This window comes from Anas acuta, chromosome 14 (assembly GCF_963932015.1).
Source record: "Anas acuta chromosome 14, bAnaAcu1.1, whole genome shotgun sequence".
In the NCBI taxonomy this organism is placed as follows: Eukaryota; Metazoa; Chordata; class Aves; order Anseriformes; family Anatidae; genus Anas; species Anas acuta.
The window spans coordinates 18,900,238-18,923,687 of NC_088992.1; the positions used below are offsets into that span (position 1 = coordinate 18,900,238).

The 23,450-nt window shown below is 37.9% G+C and overlaps 1 protein-coding gene across 9 annotated transcripts in view; it reads left to right on the top strand.

The window, feature by feature from the left end:
• The first annotated feature begins 274 nt into the window (after positions 1–274).
• The window catches only part of GABRB2 (gamma-aminobutyric acid type A receptor subunit beta2), a 178,327-nt gene continuing 155,151 nt past the window's right edge, over positions 275–23,450 (top strand). Inside the window, exons 1-4 of one of the 9 annotated variants that reach the window (XM_068697748.1) lie at positions 275–296; positions 21,492–21,609; positions 22,413–22,645; positions 22,769–22,860. In XM_068697748.1, coding sequence (XP_068553849.1) covers positions 22,569–22,645; positions 22,769–22,860 — 169 coding nt within the window. In that variant the 5' untranslated portion in view covers positions 275–296; positions 21,492–21,609; positions 22,413–22,568. The other 8 variants (XM_068697746.1, XM_068697744.1, XM_068697742.1 and 5 more) reach the window with 8 other exon arrangements.

Below are 23,450 nucleotides of genomic sequence, written 5' to 3' on the forward strand. Positions count from 1 at the left end.
GACAGAAGTGCTTTATCATTGTTTTTTAACTCTGCTTTGGATTTTTTGCTACTGTTTATTGACAATACTGATGCATTTGGATAACGCTTTATAATATATGATCCAAAGTATTGAAAAAAGTAGAAATGCGGCAGCTTTTTTCATACATTTCTTTCTACTGCATGCAACCCATGTCAGTATCTTTGTTGGTTACCTTGGAAACTATTGTGGGGTGAAATTTGATTGGCTGCTTTCTCCAACTGATTACCAAAGTCGTGGGCAGTTTCAAGTGGCAGACATGTCATAGGTTGCACAAAGTAAGTAGCACTAAATGATTCACGATTAAAGATTACTTTTATTTATTATTATTTTGAAGGAAACCGCATGAAGCGCTATGTCAGTAATACCTTTTTAAAGTTTGATTTGAATGAGAAATGGATTGAAAAAAAAAATCTATTTGGATAGTATTTGCTCTCTACCCCTGCTCCCCCCTCCGCTCCCCCCCCCAATACTTTTAACTCTTCATTTAATGTCTAGAGCCATTCCTAAGATCTTTTGTGGAGCATGCTTGGTACTAAGAAGGGGGAGGGGGGGGAGAGGACCTGCAAAAGTGGATGGGAGCACTGACTGCAGAAGAAAAAAGGCATGTGGTACAAAGAAGAATAAGAAAGCACAGAAAAGCACAGAAGGCATTGAAAAGGCATTGAAAGAAGTCCTCAGAGAGGAGAGGAAAAATGAATTAAGAGTTGCAAAGGGATTGAATCATAAAAAAAAAAGTCTAGAAAGCAGAATTGTGTATGTTCTTTTTTAATGTAACAATATATAGTATTTTTTACAGTTGGAAGGCACAATGGTTAAAATAATTATTTTAATATAAATAATTATTTAATTATTTTTAATTTAATTATTTTATATATATAAACAATATAAATAATTATTTATAATCATGGCTGATGGATACTTGTCTAAATCATGGCTTAAGAATTTTCCTTGCAAGAGCATCCTGTTGCAATGTTCTTTTTTGTCTTCAGAGATGAATAGGATGCAGTTCTTGAACATCTGTCAGAATGCCTGGTCCCTGATTCTTCGCTCAGATCTGTCTCTGAAATTTGATTGTATTCAAGATGGCTGAGAACTAAATGCAGATAGAATGATTCATGTTGCCCCGAATTTGGATGACAGTCACTGAAGACTCCTGATAGTGCATCATGAAAATTTTATACCAGTGGTGTTTGAAACAAGCTTACTTACCTACTTGTGGTGATTTTATTTAACCTGTTTTTTTTGTTTTTTTTTTATGGATTCAGAATGTTTCAATTCTTTCAATATGTTGATCAGTGTTTGGCTTACTGTCTGTCTAAACTTACCAAAGAAGGCTTTATGCTTCAGTTCCTTCAGGAACATTTCAGAGGTGAAACTAACATCAGCAAAGTCCCAGGTGCATCTAATGGAGCTCTTACAATTCCAGCTTGTTTCTAGCAGTTGTGTGGAACAGAGTTCTTGTGCCTGCAGATGTGCATAAGACTATTTCCGTGTTCTGCCCTCCTCCCTTTCCCTTCCTTTGGGAACTGAGTTAGGTATTCAGGAACAAAAATCCATATTGTAAGTGTCCCTTTTATAATGAGACTACTTCAAGGAGACAGGTTTGACAGGATTTCTCATTTCATTGAGGCCCTTGTGCTGGGAGAGACATGTAGACACTATTGTAGTTTGAATAAATACTTCAGGCTCAATATCAGTGTAAAAAATCACTGTTTTCTTGCATGATGAGGTTCACTTTGCAGTACATAGTGATCCTGAAGACAGCATTATTCTTACATCAACCATTCAATGGTACAGGAAGACTATTTTTTTTTATCCCAACCAAAAAATGCACTGGTGATTAAGACTTTGTCAAGTTCTCTCATATACATTTAAAAGGCAAAGTATACGGCATAAAGAAAAAAATCATTATATAGTTTCCCTATTCTTTGCATTTGTACAGGGGTTGTCTTTAATATCTTAGGTTAATTGACCATTATTGTGCCTCAAGTCCAATATCTGATGTAAGAGTTTATATCATCTTGCAAAGAGCTAATGTCCCAGATTACTCTAGGATGCTTAAGTGGTTGTATTAGGTGACAAGAATATGAACGTACAGGGAGTAAAATTATGATACCACTTAACAGTATACTTAGCATCTTTATTTTTTAGTTGTCATTTTCTCAGGGGTAGCTTTTTCATCTTCATTTGTATGTCTGAACAACACCAATACTTATTTCCTAGTTGTAGACATTATTTCAATTCAGAAATTGTATAGCTGAAGTATATTTTCACCTCTGCTCAGCCCTGATGGAAGTAATAGAAATAGAACAGGTTTTGCGGTCTCCACCTTGGTAAATTTCAAAATCTGACTGGATAAAACCCTGAGTGAGAGTCTCTGACATCAGAGCTGACCCTACTTTTAGCAGGAGATTGGGATGTAAATGACCACTCAGGTCTCTCTCAGACTGAATTACCCTATCTTATGAAGCATCTCTACTTATTTCCAGATCTTGTTTCTCTAGCTGTAGCATTTAGCTATTGGTTTCCATTGCTCTGTGTCCTGTTAAAGAACTCCATAGTACTTCATGCCTCTCTCATTGTGTGAGAATACATAAATACATCTAGGAGGCTACCTCTCAGTCTCTTGCCAGACAAGCAGCTAGATAGACATTTCATTTGTCTACCCTGTGACTTATGTGCTCTATTTAACCCTGGACTGGATAGAGTGAGAATGTTTAAATTTGTTTCATATTCTGAGGATGGATGCAGAATTCTTTTTATTTTCATTTATTTATTTATTGAAAATGGGATCTGAAGCAAACTCTTGTATTTCCAACAAGTTTCCATTTGGTCAGCCAAAGGTAAGTGAAGACAGCCAGACACAGGTTTCTGTAGGGCTGTTCTGTTCAGGTCCCCTGTAGCCATATCACTCATTCTTTCGAAGCAGGAAACCTCAGGAATTCATGGACTAACTCTCCACAGCAGTCAGCTACCCTTTTCACCATGGATGGAGTATAATACTGAATTTGTACAATTTTTTTTTGGATGCCCTGCAGAAATTGTTTATTACATGTAGGCAATTACCTTCATCAAACAAATTTCTAATCATCCAAAAGATTAAAATCAAGCTTTTTGCCCAGACCAATTGTCTCTAAAATCAGGTAGCTGGACATTAAATATTTTTCTATAACTTTTCAGACTGTTACAGCAGCTTTCTGTTATTTTGCCAAGAACTGAATTTGGGCAGCTGGCCTGTTGTTACCTGATTCATCCCTTTTGGCATTTTTAGTATGGGCACAACATTGGCTCTCTTCTAATCTGGATTTTCTCCAGTTTTCCATAATTTATTAGAAAATTAATGCTAGCAGACAAGAGACTTTATTTGCCTATGCTCTTTTAGTATTCTTTGATAGATTCTGCTCCCCAGATTTCCTGATTTTAAGATGGTTATCCCTGGTAAGTCTTTTTTAGCATCCTTACTAATAATTAATTGTCAACAAATTATTTTGCCTTCTTCCTCTGCAATAACTTCTATTTCTCTCCCACCTCCCTTCACAATAAAAGACTCTTCATATATGGATTCATTGTAACTGTAATTATTAAAATATGAATTATACTACTTGGTATTGTATACATGTTGTTACTACAGTTGTTTTTCTCCTTTGTAGGGGAATACTTTTCATGGAATTGTACTAAATTATTTAAAATAGCATACTAAGGTTGACTGTACCTACAAGGGGGGGAAAAAAACAAACAACAACTTTAAAACTTATTCAAAATTAGAAATGACAGAATTGACTTAATCCTAACAGTCCAACTGTTTAGGAGAGGATTCCAAATTCCAAACTGAGATGGAATGGATTGGAATGGCTATCATTTGTAAATTTCGTATTAAAACGTGTAGAATAGAAGTTAATAAAGCTTTCTGTACCACTAATCCTAAAATAAAACTATGAAAAAAAAATACATATATGCTTAAATATCTTAAGACTTGCTGTGATAAGACACTAACTTTATCCGATCAATTTTTTATGCTACATAACTTCTACTTTATGTTAGTTAATATTTCCTTACCTTTTTTTCTTTTATTAGCCTAATTTCCACCTTCATTTTATCCTTGAATTGAACTTGTCTCTTTCTAGTACAATCATATATTTGGGAAGTTTAATATGCTGGTCTTTAGAAACCCTTGATTTTTTTCATTCTATTTTTTCTGAGTTTTGGGAGACACTCAAACATCTACCGCAGGTAGAAAGCTGCAGTGCCATGCAGTTCCCAGGCTGCATGTTGGTTTACCAAATGATTCCATTGGTTATTAAGTGCTGTTTTTAGCATCAGGTCCCTGTGGCTATGTTTGAAGCAGTGAGGATATAATAGTACTTAATGGATGGTGTTTTGAATATAGCATTAGACTCGGAAATTGTCTCCTGTAACATCTCAACTGTTCATATAATTGAGCTGATTTTAGGAATAATGCTGACTTGACTTCAGTCTGGAATCTCCCCGTTAAATCAGGTGTAGAATTGTAACCCTGATCACACTTGGATCAGACAGTATTTGGATCCTAAGAAACTCACTGTGATGAACTGGTAGATACAGGACAGCTGCCACAGCTGGTGATGGGAAAGAAGAAAAAAAAAAAAGGTATCAATGTTTTGACTTCCTAAAGACTGCTTACCGGCCCAATTCAAAGAAACTAAATTTTTGTTTGGCTGGATTTACGTAAGAAAAGGCAGGGATTTTTTTTTTGTAGTCCAAATTTAGGTATTGGCACTGCTAGAAGACAAATATATGGTGGCTATTCCACTGGCTTCATTATATCAATAATTTTTCAAGAGTAAATAGGTTAATCAAATTGGAAATACTGTTTCTTGTCTATGGGGATTCTCAGATGAGGCACAGCTTTATCTCCTCTTTACCTGAAACTAGGCAGTTTCATTTACTGCATCATATTAACTAAAATATATATGAACTATGAGATACTGAAAGAGAAATGAGTGTCAAGCAGCTTACAGGATTTACCTTTCTGGTAAGTAGGCCACTCTGAAGCCTGCTTTCAGTTTCTTCTATCTGTAATATATAGTTTCTTTTCTGGAAAGTGAATTTTTAATACAAGAAAAATCCTGCCTTCTAGAGGTAGCTTTCTGTTTAGTATTGTTTTATCTATTATCTATGCTTCCAGGCAAGCAATTTTGGTCAGACTATATCATGTATGTATTTTTTTGTTTTGTTTTTTACCTGAACATACACATGTGCGCACACATTTTCCAGACTGATGTTTGGAAGAATACTTGATTCCAGAAGTACTTACACAACTTGAATATACTATTAAAATAAATTCAGAAACCTAACAATAGAATGGGCAGAGGATACCTACATTTTTCCCTCTTCTCTCTTCTTTCCGGAGTTACATTTAGACAAGTAGTAATCTACAGTGGCTTAAAATTCATAAAAGCTACTTATTTAAGAAATATCATCAGATGTTTTCATTTGAGAAGCATATTATAATATGATTTATCAATAATAACAAGGCATTGTGCTGTAGGAAGTAGAATAGCTACACAATACGAACTTCTCTCACTTGTTACAGCTGCTTGGACTGAAAGTGATCAGGTGCTGGGTACTGTGGGGTGGTGTAAGGTTGCCTCCCCTGACCCAGGCAAGGTCAAGCAGCATGCAGTCAGGGAATTCAGCAACTTCTTTCAGTCCATTGACTGAAAGTCCATTGACAGCAGCTCACTGAAGTACCCCATTTGCAAATACTGTATCATACTGTGTTCCTTTCTGTCCTTTAGGAAAGGGGCAGCAGAACAGCAAAGGCAGGCAATGACCTGTCATTCAAGTTTGAGTTCCTTGCCCCCTTTAAGTCTATCAAGAACTTCCTGCCAAAAGCTCTCTCATCTGCCTGCCAAATGTGTGTGGTCTGGCTGATACATATTTTTCTAAAGCAAAAGTTAACTTGGCATTCCAGATATGACTAAGTGACTTTGCTGGGGTCAACCTATAGACAAAATTAGGATCAAATACTTCACAGTTTAAGTTTTTTTTTTTTTTGTCTTTTTGATTTACATGGTTTTTTAGTGTGGAAATGCTCATAATTTTGCTTTTACATTGAAGAATAATTAATGTTCTCTCTAAGATGAATCCAACAGTAAACCTATTTGATGCTTAATCCTAAGCAAGAGATAGTCTGTCATAAATATATATTACATTGCAGAGTTCCAGTGGAAAATGGATTTATTTATTAATATGTTTAATAAGAAAATATTAGAATATTCAGCCTTGGATACTAGAGATTAAACCTGATGTACTACATTGAATATTCACAAGTAATTGTGAAATACATCTTACATGTGAAAGGGGCAAAGCCAATAATTAAATATATGAACTTGGAAAAGATGCTTAACATATCACTTATCAGTTCATGTACTTGCTGTTAATGCAAGACTTCTATACATCTTGATTTATTCAAAATAGCTGAATGCACACAATGAACTTAACTAAACAAATACTAATTTAAATTCAGGTGTCATTTAATAGAGCTATAGTTCTTATTCTAAGATGCACAATATAGTAAAAAGATAATAACAAAAGAGCAACTGCTTCTCTCTAGACTGGTTTACGCAGCAATCATAGAAAACTTTCCATTTTGGATTACTGTTCCAATGCTATAGCAAGGCAGATAAAGTAGAACTATTATATTAGGTTAAGGGCAGGAGATGAAACAGCAATAAAAATAGGTATACAGATGGAAACTGTTTCATTTTTCCATATGCTAATATAAAACTAGTAGGTCTCATAATCATCGGTCTCATAAGTGGCTACACTTTGAAAAGGTCTCAAAGGGATCTTTAAATGTGAATAGCCAGAGAGATCTGCACAGACAAAATTGATGCAAAAAATTGAGAAAGCAAAAATTAGATGCAAAGTGTTAATGTCATGGAACAGCTGGAATGCAATTTTGTGTATAAATAGTTTGCACATAGGACAGTTTATTTATCTCAAAAATGTCTTTGTCAAGCTTTGAACAGTGTAAGTTTTTTAATGTAGTTTTTACATTATTCTCTGTTGTTCAAGATGACCATTTTTATAAAATGTTTAATTTTTTTTTTAACCTATGAAATTTTGAGTAGTGAAGGAGCTGGCTTGAGAGCCAGGGACCCATAGATGCCAAAGACAGCAAGTTAAAACAGTGTTGGTAACATACAAATGTGGTCCTCACACAGGAATTCTAACACATGAGTCTTCAAAGCAATCAGTAGTTGTGGCAAAAAGGCCATGTGGTGTATCTTTGAGACCTTGGGTATAGGTGGAGACTCGCTGAAAGGAGTGTAAAATTCAGCAAGTACAGGGATATCTCTCTGTGTACAGTAAAAAGCTCAGATTCAGAAGCTGAATAGCATATTTTTCTGAGCAACAGAAAGCCTCTCTTCAAAGATCAAACAATCAAAAACAACTCTCTAGTAACTCACTATATTGTTGATGCTATTGGCAGTCATTGCATATTTTTATTATACATTATTGTAGAACTAAAGAATGTTTAGAATATAAGAAAAAAATCAAATGTGTCACACATTATATGAGGTGCTTATGAATATAGAATAGGAGAGCTCCTTTTATCTGTGATTTATAACATGGTTACGTTTCTTAAAATTAGAGCAGTGGCTTTCTAAGAATTATGATATTATGGCAGAAATCACTGTCAAGTTTTAGTTGAAATTTTCCTTATTCTCTTTACCATAACATGCAATGACTTAGCTTTTGGTTTACTTTGCTAAAAGATTTATACTGAGCCTCCTAAACACTGAAATCTTCTTAACATAGATCCTTAACATAGATCCCATCATTTCTACATTGTATGTGATGGATTCTTTGAGAACAGTGAAAATAAATTGTATGTACCTACCCAGCAAATATTCACCAGTTCCCTGATTATCCATCTTATTTGAAGATGGACTTTTCTGCTCGTATTTTGAAACAACCATATGTAAAAATGTTCTGTATTAAAAATAAATTTTCATATTGTAAAAACCTTTACTATACCACGTAATATGAAGTAATGTGAGAGCACTGATTTCCAAATCTTTCTTGATTAATACGGAACACTTGTACACGCTATATATACGTTAAAAATCAAGCTCAGTCTTGAGACACTTAACCAGTTGATACTTCAAATAGAGTGCATTACATAAATAGATGTGATGCCTTTAATGTGATGTCTTTAAGATACCTGGCAACTTTTATTATTAATCACTTATATCCTTTTTTTTTTTTTTTTCCTTTATTATTTCTGCCTGTTGGACTCAAAATGAACCTTGCCAAACCATAGAACTGGTTTTAAGAGTACTTTCCAGAACAATTGTGAATTGAGACTGACAGCACAAGTTGAGAAAAAACATGACAAAGTAGTGTAGAATTCATGCCTGGGCAAAATGCTGTTAAGGACTAGTACATGTTAGCTAGTACATTGTTATCCCCAGACCTGCGCAGTTCTTAGGAGATCTATGAGCTGTGTGGTTATAAATTTAGGTTTCCTATCTTGTTGGAAAAAATACTTTCTTACCAATTTTAAGTTTAGGAAGCAAATAGACAAATACAAACTGAAACTTGTGTTTCTAAAGCCCACAGTAAAGGTATGCAGAACTTGCAGATGTGTACCTATTTTAAACAGTTCTAAGAAAGCTGTTCTAAGTACTGAAACAAGTCATTGGTTTCCAATCAACTGATACCTCTTCAGTTATCAAAAAGTTTCTAATGGTAATTGCTAATGTCAGCTCTTGAATTTCTAATCATGCACATCACCTGTGGGTACTAATTTATTGCATAAGATTTTTACCTTTATCCAACCTCACTTCACCTCAGTTCATCTTTTGTTCTTTCTTTAAACACACAAATATCCTTTTAAAGTGTTTTAATGTTCTTTGCATTTTATATAAATCACATGTTTCTTTCTCCTGTGTTCTCCTTCCCCATCTGCTCTTAGTTAATAATTCCTTAATTCTGTGGATATAGGGAGGGCTTTTAAAAAGTCACTTTAGGAACACAACTTTCTACCCCAATATGTCACATAACCTATAGAATGTTTAAGATGTATGCTGCAGAAGTCGATTTTAGTATATTGCTTAGAATTTGTGACTTGGTAGCGGTTGATTCATTATTCCAACCCTTTAGGATTTCTCTAACCTTATATTAAAAACAAACAGGCAACGTATGTTTTTCTTCCTGAAAATTCAATTTTTTAATGTGCATTTAGGCTCACCTCAAAGCAGCTAATGGCTGAATTTTTCATGAATCTATGTCATGCTTTCTTTAAATTTATAATAACTTTTGCCTGTAGGACCTCATCCAAATACTGCTACTGTGTTTCATGCAAGTATCTTAAGGTTTTTAAGCTTTGGTAGGTCATTTCAGCACCTTCTTAAATCCAATACCTTGGAAAGGAAAGGAGCATTTAATGGAACTATTCCAGAAAGTAAAGGACAGCATCACAATGTTGAAAGTATGTATTTGTTTCCAGAATTGACTGGTCATTTCTGTAACAATGTTTTGAATGGGTTCTGTTGTTGTTTTTAATTTTTTTTTTTTTTTTTAACAAGTAAAGCCTGTTCTTTAGGAATAAAATTTTCATGTATCTGAATCAATTTGCCAAGAATCAGCAAATTGCTTTGTGAGTATAGCGACACAGAGGAACATATTTAGAAGGCATATGGTAGAGAAAGCAGGGTGTGCTGCACCCTGGGAGATCTCTTCCTATTTTCCTGCAGTACTTCACTGACTAGAGCACATGCATATGGGGCTCTCTTGAATGTGCATTAATTGAATAAGAGACCATTTCCTAATGATGAATTCTATGCTCATTTAGTTTTTCTTGTTTACAAAAATAACACCCTTGAACAGTCAGTATATAATAATTGCTGGTCTCCACTAAAAGAATTAAATAACATGTCTTTGTTATTCATGATTCAGTTGTTTTGGGCATAATATAAAATTTCAGATGAAGCAAAGGAATGAAGATGACAGAAGTGTTAAAAGTATATACACATAATATAGGTACCTATTTTCTATACATGACTATATAGAAAAGATAAGTCAGACATGACATAATGCACATATGTCTAGCCTGTGTTAATCTTCAGCTGCCTGATGTCTTGTTTTCAAGCACAATGATATTTGCAATAAAAGGCAAAATACCTTTTTTTTTTTTCTTTTTAAAAAGTCCCCTATATTGCAATCGCAACAGTCACAAATGTGGTTACTTTTAGGCTAGCATGTGTTTCAAATATCAGCAGTGTCACTGAGCTCAGTGTGGCCTGCAAGTGCTTTCTGAGAAGCCTAAGTAATTAGTGCACACTGAGTTTCATGCTGCTTCTAATACCAAGGCTAAATATAGTTCCACAGGAAGCCCTGTCAAAGATACTGTAATGTATGAGTTTTTTTGTGAAAGGTACAAGTCGAGAGTTAATGTACTACTACCATCTTTCTTGAAGAATCAAAACAGGACTTCAGTGGGATAGGAGTAATGCAGAACTTTTTTGTAGCCTACTCTAAATGTTTTGATTCCCTACTATTCGTTTAAATCTGTCCTGAATTATGTCATGAGGAAGAGTATGGACTGACTCCAAAATTAGCAGCAATTAAAAACAGCATAAGTTCTCTGCATACTGCATCTAGACATGAAAGATTCAAGCAAAGACTTTATCCTAAGTTCTGAATAGAATAAGTACAATAGGATAGTGGTCCACCTGCTTCAGTGGTCAATAACAGGACTTAAGAGGGAGGTATGAAGCCATGTGATGCAACTGATTTGGCATCTTGTTGCAGTCTAATCCTATGATTATATGTGAATTACAGTCCAGCATTCATAGCAGAGAATGGGTGTTCCCCTTTCTAGTTTTGCCTTCCTGTTTGTTCATAGAATTGTGGAATGGTGCGAGTTCGAAGGGACCTTAGATATCGCCTAGTTTCATCCTGCATGCCCTGCATAGGGACACCTCCTGTGTTCTTGGGAAAGTTGCAGCCTTTTGCATATGCTTCATCTGACTAACAGAGTTACTTTGAAGTGGCATGTTATTTTATATTTATCTTAGCATTCTTAGTGTAAAAAATTTACTATAATATTAGCATACTTATGAGTCCTTAATTAGAATCCACATAGCATACTATGTATGTTCAGCTGTAACCTGAAATATTTTTTTTTTTACTCTTAAAAGGCCTAAAAATACTATCTACCAGTTTTTCACTTTATCTTTAATTTGTCAAGAGTTGTGAAAAGTGCTCATCAGTTAGAGAAACAGAATTCATTCAAAACTTAGTCTCGTGTATGCACATAAAAATTTTTAACTCTGACTTTTATAGGTTGTCTGATAGTGCTTGCTACTGCAGTCTTCAGTTGTTTCAAAACTATTGAAGTCATGTAATTCACATAAAAATCTGATCGCTGTTTCATTCACTGCTCTTATACTTAATATTTCTTTCTTTGGGAGTGCTTCTCTTTCTCTCTTATATGGAATGATAGAATCATTCAGGTTGGTAAACACCTCTAAGATCATCTAGTCCAACCTTTAACCTAGTACTGAAGTCCACCAGTAAACCATGCTACTAAGTTCTATGTCTACAAATTTCTGCAAGATCTCCAGGGATAGTGACTCAACCACTTCCTGAGCAGACTATTCCAAACCCTTTCTGTAAAGAAATTTATCTTAATATACAACCTAAACCTCCCCTGGTGTAACTTGAAGCTATTTCCCCTCATTTTATCACTTGATGTTTGGGAGAAGAGCCCGATCTCCACCACCCGACAACCTCCTTTGAGGTAGTTGTAAAGTACAATTTTGAATCTTCTTTTCTCCAAGCTAAACAATACATGTAATATATATATGGATATGCATATTTCCTATTCACTGTATCTAAAGAACTAAATGAAAAACAAAACAAAAGATGTCTCACTTAAAGATTTATATTGGTACTTGCTTCCCACATGCATTCTGCAAAGATTCCAAAGGTGGGTTTTTTTTAACCGTAATTTGTTCTTCCTATTTTTGGCAATCATATTTGAATTGCTACCTTCTAGCCAGACATTGTTTAGAATCTTCCAGCCTTAACTTTGACAGTTCCATTCAGAAAAAGTGTTACTTTACTATACAAACATTTTCAGATATACTCACTAAATGTTTAAAAGGAGAGTGTCCAGGCTGATTCCTACAGATTTTAGCTTCCATTGAGTTTTCTTCATTGTCTTCATAACTGCTGTAGTTTACTCATTTGAAAAGTAACTGGGTCCTGACTTTCAATGTCACAATATTATCTTTTAGTTTGATCTCACAAAACATGCCAAGTTTAATTAAATTATATTTACTCCATACTACTTCAACCATACTTATTTACATGAATTATTTCAGGAAGTCACTTAGAGCAAAGTCAAGAATAGCCTATTCTCCTGCATGCTTCAGAAAGTGCTGTTCTAAGATGCGATTGTTTATTACTTTCAAAATTGTCTTTCCAATTTATGTTGTGATGTGGCATGCAACTAATTTATATTTGGTACGATATTTTCCTAGCAGACTTTGTTATAGATCATCCTACTTGTTCTGAAGACCAGCAAATGCTTTCAGCTGTAGGGGTGCTCTTATAACCTGTCTCTTGTAGTAGCATGTGCATGATCCTAGGTTCTGACATCTGAACTAGAACAGAACAAAACTTATTTAGAAACATTGCTAACTTGGCTCAGGATACACCACTTTAGTATAAGAGTTATCCATCAGGTACACAGAATCAGAAGCTTTGTGTAGTGACCCAGTGCCTATCTAGTGGAGAAAAGTCAGGAGTTTTTGGGTGGAGAAGGCAGGCAGGATGCCTCTTGTCACATTGATAATGATGATTCAGTGCAGTGAAAAAAGACAACATAAAATCAGTGTGGACTTCAAAATACTTTAATGGTGTATTGGATGTATAGTCATCAGTAGAGTCATCATCAGTTTTAAGCAAATAAGAGCCAAAGGTAATATTAATAAACAATATTTGACTTGCATTTTGCATTTTTCCTTTCAGGATTCAGGTTATATGCATATCTAACTTAGATATCTAATGGAAACACACTATATATATTCCAATTGTTACAACACAATTTTCTTTATAGATACGTTTATATATGTGTCTTTAGCACTGACTGAAAAATTTATCTTGTCTTGTTTCAAAAGTGCAAACCTTCTCTCAAAAAATCTCTGAAGCTTACCTTAAGGTTTCTCATTGCAAATTGTTATTTATGTATTTATTTTTCTATTGTATTTTTGAAAGGATTTTTCATACTGTTCACCGTTTTCCTCTTCTGGTATAGGCCGTAGGAATGAGAACTTTAAAATCCTTTTCCTGAAAAGAAAGGCAGGATTACTAATGAGAATATTCAAAACATAATGATGCCTGGAGTGTATGCATTCTTCCAAGAGATAAGTTCATTTCTGCAAATACATAAAAGTATTTGAAGGTGATGAAATAAAAGGAAATAGAAAGTTGTTCTGTTTTTTCCTCAAAACAAAGTCAAAGACTGAATGGTGAAATAATCACTTTTATTTTAGAGGTGTTATACTTTTAAAAGAAAAAATATATTATGTAGAAATACAAAATTATATTGTAATAACCTTAAAAAACACTATTCATGCATAATTATATGTGGAATAATGGTTATACTTTCTGTGCATATGGCAAGTTCCCCTGTGGGGCTATGGACTCATACAACACCATCCGAAAATTGATAGGTTCAGAAAAAAATGCCAAGTGCATATGACAGCAACATATATCAGTCTTGCCCTGTAAAGAGAACTCTCATCTGTAACCTCAACAACAGGTTGTGACCATGCTAACTCTATCTTTTATTTAGTGTAAAAGGTCACAATAGGGACTAATGCAGGGAAGCAGAAGCTGGTCAAACTCAAAACAAGAAAAAAAAAAAAAAAGGGACTCTTCCTTTTATAGCTTTTTGTAGTTGGTCTTCTGCGTTTCATTTCTTGATATGTTCAAATGTGTCTTGATTCCTTATGGTGATACAAATGACCAGTATTTACAGACTGTAACTACAGAAACGAAAATGTATTTGAAAGATAGGTCTCTCTCTTTCTGGACTTACCTGAACTCTGGGATGTGCTCAATATACAAGATTTTCATGTATACAGAGTGAGATTGTCAGGCTTTGTTGTGTAAATTACAAAAAGCATGCTTGGCTTTTCATAGTGAGCTAAACAGCTAGCTGTAACCAAAGTTAAGCTAAATACACAAAGATGAATAATTATTGCACTATACAGAGGAGGTCTTATTCTGCATTCAACTTCGTTTGTGTTTTGTTGTTTGTTTTTTTTTGTTGTTGTTTTTTGTTTTTTTTTTATAATGATGTGAAATTTGTGGAGTTATTCCTGATTTACATTGGTGTAGGATGTCAAAAATTGACATTTTAAGACATGAGCATTATTTAAATGTAGAGCAGTACTTACTTTGCTGTGTAACATCAAATATAGGTATTACTCAGCTGCCTTTTTTCACCTGTGAGAGTAAATTAACAAAGTCAATACTGTGACTAGTATTACTTTTAATCAAGCCTCAAAAAGCATAAGAATATGAGGATTACTTCATTTCTATCTAGTACCTTGTTAGATAAAATTTGCAACTTATTTCCTTTTAATTTCCCTGAAAATGTGGTATAGACCATATAGGTAGGAAGATTGGATAATCAGGGCTCTTGGGCACTCTTCCAGTTTTCTGCCATTTGGTGCTTTGTAAGATGGGTCTTGATGTTGCTACTCCTGAGCTGAATGTAGATTTTTACTGTTAATTTCAGTAGGAAATGGCCTGGGCACTTAGCCAGCATGAGCTTCATCTATCTCATTTGTAGATTTGGCATAATATGACAGAAAGTAACTCATTTGCATTAATGAGACCTCCTTCAGATCATAGATGTTTGTAAGTTACCAAGTATGAGCACAAAATGGGGTGGCAGAAGAGCGTGAATGGTAATACCCACAGAAACATTGAAATATTTTAGACAGATCCTTGGATGCAAAGTGATAAATATGGATGGTATCACTAAGTTTTGTTCAGTGTATGGCTTCTTGAGAAGGATTATTCTACAGGTTTTTTTGTTGTGTTTTTGTTTGGTTGTTTGTGGTTTTGTTTGCTTGTGGATTGTCTTTTTGTTTGTTTGTTTTGTTTTTGCTTTGTTTTGTATTGGTCTTTTGAATTGTTTTCCCATGTTATTTTTCTAGGACATGTTTGCAGCACCTGTGTAATCCACACTAAATTAATTTTATTTCCTGTTTTCACTTTCTGTTTTTCATATTCATTCACTCATCTGGTTTTAAGTAATTTGCACTGCTTTAGATATGTACACATAAGTTGCATCTTAAAATGTTCTTTCTGACAAGTCAAAATAGTGTATTTGCATTTGCTGGCCAGGCACATTGCCATCTTGACTGGCCTTAAGTCCATTTCCATGGTATACCATTTAAGTAATAATGCCGTTTCTGTAGAAAAGCGATATAGCTCTGTAAAATACTCTCAAATCAATTCAGCAAACTATTCTGGTCTCTTTCTGCTGAACAGAAACATCTTTGAAACTTCTGTCTTCCAGAATCTGCAAATAGGGGCAGATCACTTGTACACCAAGTAGTGATTCCATAATACGTTTGTCCTGTATGCACAAAGTTAGAAAGCACCAGTAGGGCAAAATGTGCTGCAAACCATGTATTTATGATTATTGAAACACTTTAGGACATATGCTCTACTCTAGGACTAGCCAAGGTTTTAAGGTAGAGGGGAAGGAAGAATATTGGCTTGAGTCATTTGGGGTGGGAATGCAAGAAGGTGCAAGACGATAAGGAGCACTGTGTGTTCTCCATTTGTTCTCAGAGACGGCTGGAAGTAATAGCTCTGTGTGTTCGCAGATGGCAAATTCATCTCCCTTTCTAGCACACCAGTAAAAGGACAGCTATAATCCATTGTACAGTCAGATACAAACCTGTACTCTCCTAGTTTTCTTAAAGAAAGAAAATGCTTGAAGAGCAGTTAAATTATTGCTTATGTTCATTGATAATACTTCTCTTTGAACTCTGTCACGAAGTTTCTCTGTTTTTCTGCTTGTTTTCAACCAGAATGATTGTTTACCAGATAATATAAGGATCTTGTTTGAGTTGGAAAATTTATCAAATAATAGCATCTTTTTAATTAAACATGTAAAATATTTTTCATTTTTAAAATCGATCCAATGATTATGTTTTGGCTGTCATATTCTGGTCACAGTTGGTTTCTTTGGGTTTTGTTTACATTTATTAAGACATTTTTAATGTGAAATCTCTTACAACTACAAATGGCAAATTAGATTAAAAGTATCCTGTGAAGTTTCCTTATTTACAGGAAAATAAGATATATTTTTTAAGTCTCAATCTGGATCAAAACATATTTGGTAGTTGATATCACAGAGCTCAGGAGTCTCAATGATCACTTCAGTAGTCTCCCTTTGTCCAGAGAATAAAGAACTCATGTAAGAGCTGTGCTTGATTTCTGAGATAGAAGTACTGTTTCACATTTTAAATGTTACTTTAAATGAGCAGGTGGTTTTTTTCTTCCCCTGGCCTCCCTTTTAAATAAATGGCTCTCCTTTCTTTATGCTTCAACACAGTAAAATATAATCATTGCATCTACTATTCTTTTTTTCTCTTCCACTTCACTACTTTTTCTATCTCAGATCTTGCCTTTTTTTTTTTTTTTTTTTCTAGTGTCATCCCCTTAACTGGTCAAGGTGATGGCCATAATGGGGAAGAATCCATCTGGAAATACGTAGATCTCTATTTAGGCTTAAAACCTGCATACTTTTTTTTTTTTTTTTTTTTTTTTAACCAGACCCAAAATTGGTTTTAAAAGCTTAAATGGCCTTGAAAATAAAATAGTTTTCAATTTTCAGCAAAAGCTTCTAACCTAAAAGCTCTAGAACCCTCAGATGTTGTTTTTAACAATATTCTGGAATGGATTATTCAACAACAACAACAAATTCTGAAGTCAACTCTGTCCAAGAGAGCTTAGAAATGAAGACCAAATCCTGCAATCAATTGATGCAGACAAATGCCACTCCATTAATTTAATAACAGGTTTCTGCAATCTGCTTTCAGGGCTGAATCTTACGAGAAGAGAGTGGAGGAGATTTACTCACAGAGTGACATAATCTTGGTCTGCATTTTGGGTGGCCTTTTAAATGTTTTACTATCCTTACCCTATGCAGTCATCCCTTGTGCCCTGCTCTGCCTTCTTGTCAAAGGATGTGTATGCTGTAGATATTTCCTAGCTATATAAATGCCAATGTAACCAAAACTGAGGAATTCAAAAATTGCCTGTGTAACTGTTAAACTAATTTATTCCTCCACTTTGAAGGAAATGGGGCTTTTTGTGGTGCCTCATATGAGGACTGTAGACTTCATTCCATCATAATTCCAGGTGCTGCACATTTTGTATTTCACTCCAGTCCCCACTGAGTTGCTGACAATTGCCTTAAATCAAAGCACTTGTGCTTCTCATACAACCTTTTACTTCCATTCTTGAATCTGTACTTTGATTTCACATTAAAAGACTTTCTTCTATATACATGTAAGGCATATTGATCCCAGGCTATACAAAAAATAAGAGGCTATATTTTTATTAAAAGATATAACAGCATTTTCTGAATCAAATAACTATCTGGGTCATGAGCTGGGTTAAATTCTTATCTGTAATGTCTTTAACCCTGTGGGGACACCATGCAATGAGTCACAGAATGAACAAATCTGAACCCCAGTAAATGAAGCTCTACGTAAAGATGTAAACCAAAAAGAGACTTACTTGCCCTTCTCGTTTGCTTTCCTCTCACAATTAAATGGAATTCTCACTGTATCAAGTGATACTTATTTCCTAAGCTATTTATCACACTCAGTTTTTGTACAGTACTGATGATTTCACCTGTTTTTAAGGGCCAAAATTGGCAGGTCATACACTATTGTCTTAGGTTGCTTTACCACTTTGGAGATTTCTAGATATACAGTATTCAAAGCTTATTGGAATCAGGAAATCCCAGATGATTTTCACTACACAAAACCAAATTCCATTGGTTGTGAAGAGTAAAATCAAGGTGCATCTCCATGAATCATTTGTTTCTGTGCATGTGTTGTAATGTCAATCTCTATACTGATGGGCTGATTGCAAATAGGATGGTGTATGGTGCATGGATGCTGACATGATCTGACCACCTAAAAGGACAAGTGAAACCAAGATGGGAGTACATTCAAACTCTGTTGGGGAGAATTTTACTGGGCTTGTCTGTTTGATTTTACTTGCATCTATAACTTCACAGAAGTTGGAAATAGAAAATGCATCAAAGTAAATTATTACAAGGATTCTGCTGAAAATTACTGAATAAAATTTTATAGATGGAAACAACTCTCAACAGAGTGTTTCCAGTATTACTGCATCTTACCAAATGCTCAAGAACTTGGGAAACATTACTTCCAAAGAACAGTATGCATACCTACCTGTTGAGATGCAGTGAAAGGATTTCTTCTAAAGTGGGGTTTTACCCCTTTTTAAAGAGGGGTTGTTCATATTACTCATGGTACGGAGATGCAGTTCCTGGGCTGCCATAAATCAGCAGCTTTTTTGTCTCAGGGCTGGAGTGACTGGCTCACTTGAGAACCTCTCTGGAAATTCTTATCCCATCTGAAAGTATATTTTGCAAAATCTATATATTTACAGCAAAGTACTTTAAAATCACTTCAGTGCAGTTCTTGGTACATGGCCTGGGATATTGCTCATGGTGACGGGAATATATTGCTACAGTCAAGGGTTGACAAGACAAACAAAATATGACATTGCCTATAGCCCATTTCTTATACAGTGTCACACAATGGCCAACAAGGATAGCAGACTACTTTAGCGTGTTTTAATGTTATTTGGGTATTCTTTTGCACTGTTCAAAGATGAAAGCTAAGAATCACAATGATCTGCAATTGGCATCCAAATTTTTGGTTTCTCTGTTATCTCTGTAGTATTTGTAATCTCGTAATAATTTTAGAGCTAAAAGTAATTATCATATCCAAACAGGAACTGGGTTGTTTCTCCATTGTAAGACAGCCCAAATCTTAGATAGCAATCCCTAAATATGTTACACAAATGGTTCTGCATCTTGCCAATACTGTTGTTCATTACAGTCATTTCCTTCCCTTTTCAAGCAAACACACAGACACAAGTAAGAAAGAGGAAACCATTTATTTGACAAGTTGCTTAAAATAAGATGGAGATTTTGAGGGTGCAGAAAAACTTTTAATAATGAAGGTGCTAAGAAATTTTTAATTTTGAAATTTTGAATTTGAGATAGACCAGAACTCATGGTCAGACAAAAAGTGGTACTGTCAAAAGTGTATAGCAAATCATTAAACAGTTTTCAAAAAGTAGAGTATTGTATGACTTTGTACTCCGTGCCAATACTTAATGATGATATCTCTATCACACAAGGACTGGCATGGTGGTAGGATATGTTACTGGTAGAGACCCATGTAGACAGGGGGCTGTTCACATCAAGTCAAAATCATAAAATATGGAGAGCATCCCAAGCTTGGCTCAACAGAAGCTTCAAACTTAAAAAGGATATACACTCTCTCTTCCACATGGAGTGCACCATTATATCCATATGCACTGCATTTGGCTGAGGGATGCGCCGTGCCTCTTTATTGGAGCAGCCAGCCTGAGAGCAGGTTTCCCTGCACGGGGGTGTCCTAGGGCAGAACAAACGTTCCCTCGGTATCCGTGCATGCACGAGGAACAAATGCTGGATACATCGAATTCTCGAATTCAGTGTGTGCCCTAGGCTAGCATTTTTAGGGAAAGACGGTTCTTTTCTAGCCCCGATGTTAAGATCTACAAGTCCTGTCGCTCTAGCACTGACTATTGCCAGCTCTCAGGCTCTTGTTTGAAGCTGGTTCACGTTCAGACACGGTGAACACACCAATTCTGTGGTGTAAAGGCAATTAATAGCTGAGGCTTGGAACCAGTTGAGGGATGAGCATCATTAGATGCGGTCCCACGTTAGCACCCGAGGGTGAGTTTCACAGTGCGGGACCAACGTGCTTTACCTTGAGCCCTCCGTCCTGCCGTATGATTGCAGAAGGGGAAAAAATGCCTGTTATGCACATAAAGCAACCTGATTCACAGCATGCGGTATCCACCATCTTCCTTCGGGGCTGTATTTCAGGAGGATTGAGCGAAGCAGCCCAGCACCGTGAGAGCAGAAACCTCCAGCGGCGGCCGGGGGCGGCTCCGTGAGGCAGCGGTGCCGGGGGCGGCTCCTGCCTCGGGCAACCGCGCACCCGTTCGTGCTTAGTCTCTTGCAGTTGGGCTCCATTTAAATACACTCAGGGGAATTTTTATATTTAGTCCGCGCATACACGCACACACAGCAAGTCTTGTCTGTTTCATTTGGAAAAGTACTTTCTCCTTCTGTAATTGTCATGGTTTTCAAATGGGAGAGGAAAGTGAGAATGCCCTAGTGAATTCCCCCTCCCTCCCAGCAGCCCTAAGGAAGCTCCCTTTTCCCCTGCAAGCAGAAAACCGACCCGACACTTGCTCTCGGCGGTGCAAGGTGGGGCTTTAAGGCAGTGTCGGAGAGGGGGGGACGCGGCTCCTTCGTGCCTGTGGCACCTGCGCCTCTGCCGTTGGCCGGGCCGGGGGAGCGGCTCCGCCGGCGGCTCCCCTAGACTCCCCAGGGCTCCGGTGGATCCCGGTGAGCTCTCCGAGCGTCCCGGCTCGGCAGCAGGGGAGTGCTGCGGGGCCCGGCACACCAGGCGCCGGGCTGCGCGAAATGGCCGCCTGCTGCTGGGGTCCGCCGGCTCTTCGCTGCGCCGGCTTCGGTTCCCTGTGGTTCCCCCAGGGGAGACGGCGTCCCACCGCCTCTGCAACCAGTTCGTCCTTCGAGGGACACCTCCTCCTCCTCCTCTTCTTCTTCCTCTCAGGGCAGCACCCCCAGCCCCACGCGTGGCCGTCGGGCCGGGCACGGGGCGTGCGGGACCGCGTTGGTTTGGGGCACAGCGGCTCTCCGGAGCTCCCTCACCTCACCTCACCTCACCCTCGTTCCTCCCCCCGCTGCATTTTTTCCCCCTTCTCTTCCCTCCTCCTGCAGCTAGTTAAATATTTCTTTTGGTAATTGACGCCCCCGGTGGTCCCGGGCCCGGCCCGGCCGTGTGCACGCCCAACGTCGATCTCTCCGGCAGTGCCGGGCGGCTCTGGGCAGCGGTAGCAGCAGCAGCAGGAGGAGGAGAAGGAGAAGGAGATGGTGTAAAAGGTGCTGTGAGCACAAGGCAGGTTGGCGAGGAATCCTTGATAATCCACTGTTTTTTTTTTGTTGTTTTGGTTTGTTTTTTTTTTGGTTCGTTTTGAGTGGTACTTTTTTTCTTTTTCACCTCTCTCTCTTCTGTCTCTCCTTTTCTGCTCAGAATTTAAATGTCACTCAGAGCATCCCCAAATCAGCTTTCTACTCGTCTCTGGTTTCTTCTGAGGCATTAATTGGATCACACGCTGCATTTGGAGAGCTCGGGTGGCTCAGCCACGAAGGTAAGAGGGCTGGCTTGCGAACCTGCACCAGGTCTCTGTGCCCACCGAACGCTAGATTCCCTTTCGGGGCGTTGTTTTTTTCCCCTTCCCCGTTTAGGCTTCTCTCTACCTGAGGACCTCGCATCCCGGGGTTAACCACGGGCTGAGGTACGGAGACTGCGCTGGTCGAGCCAGCCGGGGGGAGCGGGGCCGGGCGGGCGGCACTGAGGGATCGGGGGGAGCTGGCGGCGACAGCTGTAGCCCCTCTCCCGCCCCAGTGCCTCTGCCCCAGGACCAGAGCCTGGCAGCATAGTAAGGCAGGAAGTAGCCTAATCCCCTTTTACAATAAACTATTCGTCATCGCTTGCTTTTTTTTTTTTTTTTTTCTCCTTTTTTTTTCGTGAGAAATCCTGTAGGCGCCCATCTCCCCTCCTCCCCCTCCTCCCGCCCCCGTTGCAAGCTCCGTCTCCTTTGTCCGCACCTCGCAGCTCTTCAGGCAGGTCTTTCCAGGGACGAAAAGTTAGGCTGCCCACCTGCCCCTGGCACCGTACGTACCCGGTGCATTCCCTTTTCTAACCTTTTCCCACTCCGTGTCAAATCCCAGCCCGTCCAGCCCCCACCCCCCCCTTTAAACTGGGTTACAAAGGCGCTGTGCCCTGCACAACTCCCAAAACTTCGCTGCTTGCTGGGATTTATATTCGCTGCTAACAAAAAGGACAACAAAAATATACTCGAGCCTCCTGTGCATGACTTTTTTTTTTTTTTTTTTTTTTTTTTTTATTATAATGCATTTCCTTCTTCCCCTTTAATTTTTTTTTTTCAAGGAAATTTGCTCCATCTCCAGCAGCAACCACTGCTCCTTTTGATGTTGTGGTACGCCGTGCGCATGCGCCTCACATTAGAATTACTGCACTGGCCAGAATAAGTTGGATCTCTTCTTCTCTTCACTGAAAACCTAAATCATATCAAAAGCTAAAGGGATGCTGAGAGTCCGGAAGAAGGGTTACTTTGGAATTTGGTCCTTCCCTTTAATAATCGCCGTGGTCTGTGCTCAGAGGTAAGTGATGAACATATTTCTTTTGCTTTACTTTGAATTGCTCTGCATGTTACTGCTAAGGGGAATGTACAGCTGGGGTCTGAGAAATAAGAAATGATGTATGATTATTCTCTTTTTCTTTAGTGTCAATGACCCTAGTAATATGTCACTGGTAAAAGAGACCGTGGATAGACTGCTGAAGGGCTATGACATTCGCTTGAGGCCAGATTTTGGAGGTAATTTGACAGTTTTTGACTAGGAGACGTTACATATCTGGGCTGCTGTACCTTCGTGTGCATGGTTTTGAAGCGTGCTGTGGATGCTGTTGCTCTGGAGCGTGTGCGATGCCATTTTCTAAAGCTGATCCAAAGTTAAGCCAATTGGTACTCGATTTTCTTAGCATAGGGCGTTCTTAACGCGATCGTTTACACGTCTTGCATATTTAGAACTGGTCCCTCATTGTGTGTGTGAGCTGACAATTAATTAACCTGTAATTCAGTCCGCGTTTAACTGGCTTTCTCGAGATGCAAACCCCTCAAGTTTACCCAACGTTGGCTCCTCAGAGCCTAACGTGCCTGTCACCGCGGTTACTATTTTTGAGTACAAGCTGCGCTGCTCGCTGCTACCCAAACGGCATTTAACCCCCTGTGCTCTCCCCCTTCCCACTATTTGCTTTCTCCGGCCATTTAGCCCTTTCGGAGGGGGCCACTGGGGGCTGTGTTCCCTCCTCCCCCCCCGGGCCGGGCACTCGCAGCCCCCGGGGCCGCCCCGTCCCGGGCTGAGCGCGGCGGCCGGCGGCGGAGCGGCGCTTGCCGGTGCGCGAAGG